General features: G+C 50.8%; 1 protein-coding gene across 2 annotated transcripts; it reads right to left on the minus strand.

Moving 5' to 3' along the window:
- Positions 1–1629: 1629 nt before the first annotated feature.
- LOC144377042 (uncharacterized) lies at positions 1630–8347 on the minus strand. Of its 2 annotated transcripts, XM_078046162.1 has the most exons (3): positions 5370–8317; positions 3587–4589; positions 1630–3104 (listed from the first exon to the last, which is right to left on the minus strand). In XM_078046162.1, exons 1-3 carry the CDS (start codon positions 5805–5807, stop codon positions 3028–3030), a joined length of 1518 nt encoding a protein of 505 aa, XP_077902288.1. In that variant the 5' UTR covers positions 5808–8317; the 3' UTR covers positions 1630–3027. The 2 variants fall into 2 exon arrangements, 1 of the variants encoding a protein (XP_077902288.1); XR_013437599.1 differs by lacking the exon at positions 3587–4589 and having other exon boundaries at positions 5370–8347.
- Positions 8348–8611: the final 264 nt, after the last annotated feature.

Raw genomic sequence — 8611 nt, forward strand, 5'->3', positions numbered from 1 at the left:
CCCCCCCCCCCCCGCCCCGTCCTGGGGCCTGCACTTCGTCCCCCCCCCCACCTGGGCTCCTGGGCTCCCGCAGGCCGCTCCCCTCACCTCCCTGGCTCTGTGCCGCTGTCCTGCCATCTTGAATGCCCCCCCTCGTGCCCTCCAGTGACATGCACGTCCTTGAGAAGCCAGCCAGGCCTCCACACCCTGGGAAGTCCCCTGGCTCTGCACCAGCCCCGTCTGCGGTCAGGTGCCCGGTCTCTCCGACGTCCCTCCCTCCTCGGAGTCTGTGAGCTGCCTCTCTGCCACACCGTGAGCCCCGGGCGTAGGGCAGCTGTGGGCCTGCTGCACACGAGGACAGAGAGCGCGATGGGGTGAAGGCGGCCTCCGTCCAGGCCGGAGGTGCTGAGAAGGAGGGAGGAGGTGGTCCCAGTCTGTGGGCAGCGGGGGTCTGAGAGGCGCCCTGCAGGACAGCTCGGGCTTCAGGAGCAGGGACAGAGGACCAGAGTCACCAGGCGCTCGCCGAGTGTTTGTGTGAGAGCCACGTGGGCACCAGGCTCACAGGCCAGGGCTCGGGGGACCAGCTCTGGCACCCGGTCCACAGGGCCTCTGCCCTGCCCCTCCAGCCGGAAGAGCCTCCAGACTCCAGGGCCAGGGCCTCACCTCCAGGCCCTGGAAGAACACCCATCCGCATTCCCCACAGCCCGCTCCCTCCCTCCACCCCGCAGTGGCCCTCCCTGACTTTACCCTCTGCTGACCCAAGGCCTACACCTGTCAGGAAGGGAACCGGAGTCCCTGGGTGCAGGGGCTCAGGGAGGCCCAGGGTCAGCCTCTCCTGGGGGTCCCGAGACCCTGTGCGCTGTGGGGCCAGGCGGAGACGGGAGAAGACTGGTTTCTGTGCTAAGAAAAGTCTGTGGCTGTGTCACGGGTCTCCATAGTAACCAGGAGCTCCAATGCATGTCTCCAGAAACCCACAAACAAGAAGGCGGATTTTCTCCCAAAGTGGTCAGTCTGCGCAGGAAGCCGGCCGTGGGCTGCAGGCTCTGCCACGCACGTGTGCGATTATAGAAGCCAGGCAGCGTGTCCTTCCCTGGCTGGGCCCGGAGCTGGGCTGAGTGCAGAGGCTCCCGTGAGCGCCCCGGGGCCAGGGCGCTGCGGGGAGGCAGTTCAGCCTGGCTCTGGGTCAAGGAAGAAGGAAAAAAATACAAAACAGAAGAAAAGTGACTCGAGGCAGGACTTTGAGCTGGATACACTTTGGGAGTCAGAAAGGACACCAGGCCACTTCTAGAAGCCACTCGTGGGGAGAGGAAGGGGAGATAAAGAGGGAAGGGGAAAGAGGAGGAGGGAGGTTTGGGCATCTGTCTGCTAAACACCGAGTTTTGCCGGAATTGAGAGGCCAAAGGGCACCGTGGTTTAGCTGCAGGTCACCTGCTGGCCGACCCTGGCTGGCCAGGGCCAGTCCTCTGAGCTCCGAGTCCAGCACCGTCCCCTTCAGCGCTGGTGTGGGGTCTTGCTGAGCCTCTGGGTCTCTGTGAGACGGAGCGAGGAGATTCAGTGAACGATACCCGTGGAGGGCTCGGGACCCAACCTTGCCCGTGACTGAAAGACCCCCGAGACCCCAACCCAGAATGGAACACGCGAGTCACTGGATGCAATCAGCAGGAGGAATTTATTCACATAGGCGCCTATGGATGCAAAGCAGAACCTCAGCCGTGGCTTAGGCAGCTTGCATGCATGGGCTCGGGGTTACAGGATTTTTATAGGTTGCAAGGGATAAGATTCCAACTTAGCACAGTAACAGTTATTTCATTGGCCCCCCCATGACAGCTTGGCACAGTATCAGCTATTTCATTGGCCCCCTCTCAAGCTCCCCTAAAAGTGGTCACAGGGGGCAGAGTGGGTTTGGAGACCCCACCCATGTGCTCCTATTTTTGTCCTCTTTTGCTCAAGTCTGCCCCTCTGGAGCATCTCGTGGTTTCTTAACTGTCTGGGACATCTTGCGGTTTTGACATGAGGGTATTAACGTATGGGTTACAACATGGGGGGTGTGGGGCATGGGTTGCGGTTAGGAGGAAGCATCTTGTGACTGCAGAGCAAAACGTTATATTTCTTAACATTAAGCTTAAGGCTTTGAGGCTGGGGTCTTTCATTCCCCCCTTTTCTTTTATCAGGGATATAATCTTATATCCATAGATCTGCCTGTTCGGGTTCAGATTCAGCCTGTTGTTGAAGCAAGTGATATTGCTGGGTAAGGACCATGGTTTGTACTACAGAAAGCCTGTCTTTTATAAACTGCATCAATTTGTTAAAAATACAGGGTCCAAACGTTAAAATCAACAGCAAGATAATCAAGGGTCCAGCTATAGTAGATAATAGAGTAGTCAGCCATGGGGACTTATTGAACCAGCCTTCAAATCAACTTTGAGAGCTCCGCAGGGATCTTTCCCGTGCATCTAGTCTTTTCTCTGAGTTTTGTCATGGATTCCCTTATTACCCCTGTATGATCTGTGTAAAAGTAACAATTTTTTTTTTTTTAGGGCAGCACAAAGCCCTCCTTCCTTTAAGAACAATAAGTCTAGACCCCGTCTATTTTGCAATATTACCTCTGATAAGGAGGTTAAAGATTTTTCTAAAGCAGTTACAGAGGTTTCTATTGCCCTCAGATCTTGCTGTACTGCGGCTTCTAGGATCCCCAACTGTCTGGGACTTTCGGGGGTGCGGGGGGTTATACAAGTGGTGCCTGGCAGCTGACATGGGGAGAGCTAGACATAAAGTGAATAAAGTCAGCAGCGAGTGAGTCTTATCTTTAGCGGGTTTTGAGTGCGCTGCAATTTCCATCCTGAAGAGGTGCTGGTGGATTCCAGTGGATGAGCAGTCTTTACATGAGAGGCGTGGATCCAAGCAGAGATGCCGTCCACTTTGACTGCAGTAGGAGTCGTCAGCAGGACAGTGTAGGGTCCTTTCCACCGTGGTTCAAGGTTCTTGTTCTGGTGTCTGCGTACCCAGACGGTGTCTCCGACTTTGAAGGGATGTGGCAGCGATGGGGTTTTAAGTTCCTCTTTGTATGCTGCGGCTAAAGGCTTCCAGACCTCGTTCTGAACCAGCTGCAAGGCACGCAAATGAGTCTGCATAGATGGGGCGAGGGAGGCACAGGTTTCAGTTTCATAAAAGTTAACAGCAGGTGGTGGGGCACCGTACAGAATCTCAAATGGGGTTAGTCCCTGTGGGCCTGGGGTATTTCGGGCCCGATATAAGGCTAAAGGCAGGAGCTGTACCCAGTCTCTAGTGCCAGTTTCAAGCGTTAATTTGGTCAAGGTCTCCTTAATAGTTCTATTTATTTTTTTTACCTGTCCTGAACTTTGGGGTCTGTAAGCACAATGTAATTTCCAATTGATCCCCAATATATTGGCCACCATCTGACTTACCTGGGAAACGAAGGCAGGCCCGTTATCCGATCCAATTGTCCCAGGTACCCCATACCTGGGAAAAATCTCTTTTAATAGTTTCTTTGCAACCACCTTAGCAGTTTCATGTCGAGTCGGGAATGCTTCTGCCCATCCGGAGAAGGTATCAACAAAAACTAGAAGATACTTACAGCCATACATACCTGGTTTGATTTCAGTAAAGTCTATTTCCCAATGGGTTCCAGGTTTATGCCCTTTTATTCGAATTCCGATTCCAATCTTGTTTTTACCAGCATTTACCTGGGCACATGCTTGACAATTTTCTGCTGTCTGGCGAAGAAGTTGATCCCTGTTTGGGAGATATAAAGTACCTTCCCCGCGGTCTAAAAGTTCTTTTATCTTTTTAGCTCCAAGGTGTGTGAGTCTGTGTAGGGACTTCACTAGTTGTTTTGCATCTTTAAGGGGCATGATAGTCTTTCCTTGATATTTCCAGGTATTGTCCTCTGGGCTGTAGGTAGCCCCCAGTCTCTGTATGACATTTAAGTCCTTGTCTTCATAGACCCATTGTTCTTCGTGGTTAGCATGCGGTGGGTCTACTTGTTGGGGCAATAGAGTCATTATTAAGAGCTGTGGCCCTAGAGCTGCTTTCTTGGCTGTCTCATCTGCTAATCTGTTCCCTTTGGCCTCTGGAGTGTCTTTTTTCTGATGGCCGGGACAATGCATGATACTTAATTTCTTAGGCAAAAATAAAGCTTTAAGTAAAGCTAATATTTCAGTCTTATTTTTGATTTCTTTTCCTTCTGAGGTTAGTAATCCTTGGCACTTGTAAATTTCCCCATGTATATGAGCAGTGGCAAAAGCATATCTGCTGTCTGTGTATACATTTAGCTTTTTCCCCTCTGCCAGCTTTAAGGCTTGAGTCAGAGCTATCAGTTCTGCCCGCTGAGCTGACGTCCCGCCCGGAAGCGCACTCGCCCATATTACCTCAGATTCAGTGGTGATGGCCGCTCCTGCTCGTCGTTCTCCATTGAGCAGATAACTGCTTCCATCTGTATACCAGACTAGCTCTGCATCCTTCATTGGTTGGTCTGTGAGGTCTGGCCGGGTCCCCTGTGTTTCTGCAAGAATCTGCTGGCAGTTGTGAGGATCTGCTTTTTCTGGGAGCGGCAGGAGGGTTGCTGGATTTAATGTCACCAAGGGGCCGAACTGGATCCGGTCAGTATCCAATAACAAAGACTGGTAATGGGTAAGCCGGGCATTTGATATCCAGCGGTCGGGTGGCTGGCGAATTATGGTTTCAATGGCATGAGGGGTTAATAGGGTTAATGGCTGTCCCAAAGTCAGTTTGGTGGCATCCTTAATCAGAAGAGCCACAGCTGCTATCATCCGGAGGCAAGGTGGCCATCCGGCTGCCACTGGATCCAATTTCTTTGACAGGTAGGCTATAGGGCGCCTCCAGGGTCCCAGTTTTTGGGTTAGAACCCCTTTTGCATAACCCTGTTTTTTATCTATAAACAGATCAAAAGGCTTGGTAATGTCTGGCAGACCTAAGGCGGGGGCCGATAAAAGAGCCAATTTAATTTGTTCAAATGCCAATTGATGTTCCTCAGTCCAGGTAAAGGAAATACCTGGTTTAGTCAGTGGATACAAGGGGGCTGCTATCTCAGCAAACCCAGGAATCCAGAGTCTGCAGAAACCTGCGGTTCCTAGAAACTCCCGCAGCTGCTTGGGACTCTGGGGAGTTGGTATATTTGAGATAGTCTCTTTCCTGGCAGCTGTCAGCCAGCGCCGACCATCGTAAAGTTCATAGCCAAGATAGGTAACCTTTGTCTGACAGATTTGGGCCTTCTTTGCTGATGCCCTGTACCCCAGTAGTCCCAAGGTTTGCAACAATTCTTTCGTACCTGTTAGGCAGTCTTCTTTGGAGGTTGCAGCCAACAAGATATCATCCACATATTGAAGCATAATTAAGGAAGGGTGTCTTACCCGAAATTCAGCCAAGTCCTGGTGCAGAGCCTCATCAAAGAGCGTTGGGCTGTTTTTAAATCCTTGTGGTAGTCTCGTCCAAGTCAGCTGTCCAGAAACCCTTTCCTCGGGATCTTTCCATTCGAATGCAAAAAGGGCCTGACTTTGGGGAGACAGTCTTAGGCAGAAAAAGGCATCTTTTAGGTCCAAAACAGTATACCAGGTATGGGTCGGAGGCAAGGTGCTGAGGAGATTGTAGGGATTTGGCACTGTGGGGTGAATGTCTTCTACCCTTTTGTTAACTTCCCTTAAGTCCTGAACCGGTCGATAATCATTAGTCCCTGGCTTTTTGACCGGTAGCAGCGGGGTGTTCCAGGGCGACCGGCAAGATGTTAGAATGCCTTGATCTAGGAGGCGTTTGATATGCGGCTTGATGCCTTGGTAGGCCTCCCTTGACATAGGATATTGTTTAATATTAATAGGAGTTGCAGTGGCTTTTAGCTATATGACTATTGGAGGTTGTTGTTTAGCTATTCCCATTCCTCCAGTTTCTGCCCAGGCCTCCGGGTAGGAACTAAGCCAATAGTCCATGTTTTTAATAGGTAGTGAGGACTTATCAAAAAGTTTGTATTCATCTTCTAGTTTGAAAGTCAATACATGCAAGGGGGTCTGGTTTGGCCCGGTAATAGAGACACCCCCGTCCTTGAAATAAATTTGGGCCCTCAATTTGGTTAACAGGTCTCTTCCTAGTAGTGGATACGGACAATCAGGCACATGTAGAAACGAATGAGAAACCTTACCTGTGGCAAGGTGTACTTCTCTTTCGGTAGTCCATCGGTATGGTTTGTTCCCGGTGGCACCTTGGACCCATGTTGTTCTGTGGCTTATGGGTCCTGGTGCTTGCGTCAGCACTGAGTGTTGGGCTCCCGTATCCATTAGGAAGGTTACAGGTTGCTCCCCTACTTGTAGGGTTACCCGGGGCTCAGGGGGGAGCTCCTGGCCCTGACTCCTTCAGTCTTCATCTAATGCTAGTAACTGCGAGGCCCGATTTGCACCTCTTCTAGGGTTGGGGGGTCTCTTTGGGCAGTCTTTTACCCAGTGTCCTTTTTCCTTACAGTAGGCACATTGGTCTCGGTCTACATGGGGTCTGCTCCGTTCCCTGTCCTGACTTACTTTGTCTCCCTGACGTCCTGCCTGAACTACAGTGGCCAATATTTTGCTTAGTTCCCTGTTACGCTTTCGATCACTTTCTCTTTCCCTTTTGTCTGACTCTTCTCTAAGCTTAAGGTCTCGTTCTTCTTGCATCTTCCTGATTCTATCCTTTTGTTCCTCTGGAGTTTCTCTCTTGTTAAATATCTTTTCTGTTTCCTTCAGCAAATCTGTTAGAGAGAAATCCTGCAAATTATCCAGTCTTTGCAACTTAGTTCTGATGTCTGGGGCAGATTGCCAAATAAATGTCATAGAGACATTTTCTTTCTGATCCTCACTATCAGGATCGAAGGGTGTGAACCTCCGATATGCCTCCTTTAGTCTTTCTAAAAATGCTGTTGGGCTCTCCTCTGCTCCCTGAATAGTTTGTCTTACCTGGGCCAAATTAATGGGCCGACGCCCTGCTCCTTGGAGACCCGCTATGAGTAACTGGCGATAGAGACGTAGGTGGTTCCTACCTGCTTCAGTGGTATAGTCCCAGTTTGGCCGGGTTAAAGGAAAAGCCTCGTTAATCAAATTTGGGAGTTGGGTAGGTCGCCCATCATCCCCTGGTACATTTTTGCGAGCTTCCAAAAGAACTTTTTGTTTCTCCTTGGCTGGTGAGTCACTAGAATAGATTCAATCAGAGAGGTTAAAGCTACAGGGTCTTTAGCAAAGGAAGGATTATGAGTTTTCCAGTTATAAAGGTCAGAGGCTGAGAATGGCCAATACTGATATTGGCCATTGGGACCCCCCATTTGCCGCAGGGGGAGAACTCTAGAAGTGTCCCCTGGTGCAGTGTGATCCCGTCGTCCTCGGAGCTGTCCCACCATGGGGGATGGATCTGGGGGAGCACTGGCTGTTGGACCCTCTTGGTTATCTTCTTCTTCCTCCGAGGAAGGTGGATTGGACCCAAGGGCTGGCAAGGGCTGGGGCTGATAAGGAGGAGGCTCATCAGCTAGCAGGTCAATTAGGGCTGAGTCTTCTGGTGGCAAAACCTTCTTTGGTGTTGCCCCTGGCTTAGTTGAAGTTTCAGATTTGTCGAGAACAGGGTAAAGTTGGGAGGTTTGAGGGGGTAGAAGAGGAGGAACTGGAAGGAGAGGGGCAGAGGGCTCGAGGGGAGAAGAAGAAGAAGGAGACTTAGGAGGAGAGAAAGGAGCTACCCAGGAGGGTGGCGTGGAAGCTAAATCTTCCCAAGTAATAATATAGGGTATTTGATCAGGGTGTCCCTGAGGACCTTGGATGAAGATTCGAGACTTCACCTGTAAGATAGAATCAATGTTAAAGGTTCCTTCAGGAGGCCAGCTGGTATTGAATGTAGGCCATTCTGAGGCACAGAGAGTTTTCCATTTCTTCTTTTTGACCGTCACGGACAAGTTGTTTGCGCGCTTTTGGACGTCCTGCCAATGATCTAGAGTAAGGCTCAAAGGGGTAATTAGGGTGTTCCCCATATTTCTTTCAGACAGAAAGTAGACAGACAGACACAGTAGTACAAAGACGAGACCGAACGGGACGAGCGCTGCGCGGTGCCGGCAGAAACCGAATTCAGATGGCTTGGGAGAAGTTAGTACTTCTCTTTCGCCTACAAAGGCAGTGTATCCTTCAGAAACACTGGGGGCCCCGAAAAAATGGACCCTTCGGATCCCTGGGACGTCTCCCAGGGTGGCAGGGGAGAAGTCCGAGCTAAACCTCAAATTAGCTCCTTCTCAAGCTGCCTTCAGATACTGAGCTACGCGTAGACTTCAGAATACAGACGCTGCGCAAGACATTAAACATAGAGACAAATATAGAGACAGAGAGCTCGTATTTGCCGGCTTACCTCCCAGTGAAGTCGAGTGTCCTCCGGATTTGGGTCTGGGTCGTTCCGGTAATCCCGGACGAGCCCCCAAATGAAAGACCCCCGAGACCCCAACCCAGAATGGAACACGCGAGTCACTGGATGCAATCAGCAGGAGGAATTTATTCACATAGGCGCCTATGGATGCAAAGCAGAACCTCAGCCGTGGCTTAGGCAGCTTGCATGCATGGGCTCGGGGTTACAGGATTTTTATAGGTTGCAAGGGATAAGATTCCAA

The sequence above is a fragment of the Ictidomys tridecemlineatus genome, chromosome 4, assembly GCF_052094955.1.
Source record: "Ictidomys tridecemlineatus isolate mIctTri1 chromosome 4, mIctTri1.hap1, whole genome shotgun sequence".
NCBI classification, from domain to species: Eukaryota; Metazoa; Chordata; class Mammalia; order Rodentia; family Sciuridae; genus Ictidomys; species Ictidomys tridecemlineatus.

Excerpts from the sequence above, each read along its gene's own strand:
- LOC144377042 (XM_078046162.1), bottom strand. The coding sequence starts at position 5,807 with ATGTCAAGGGAGGCCTACCAAGGCATCAAGCCGCATATCAAACGCCTC. Across the intron at positions 4,590-5,369 it reads AGGACTTGGCTGAATTTCGG|TTCGGCCCCTTGGTGACATT; the intron begins GTAAGACACCCT and ends GACCGGATCCAG. Across the intron at positions 3,105-3,586 it reads CTTTACTGAAATCAAACCAG|ACTCATTTGCGTGCCTTGCA; the intron begins GTATGTATGGCT and ends CCATCTATGCAG.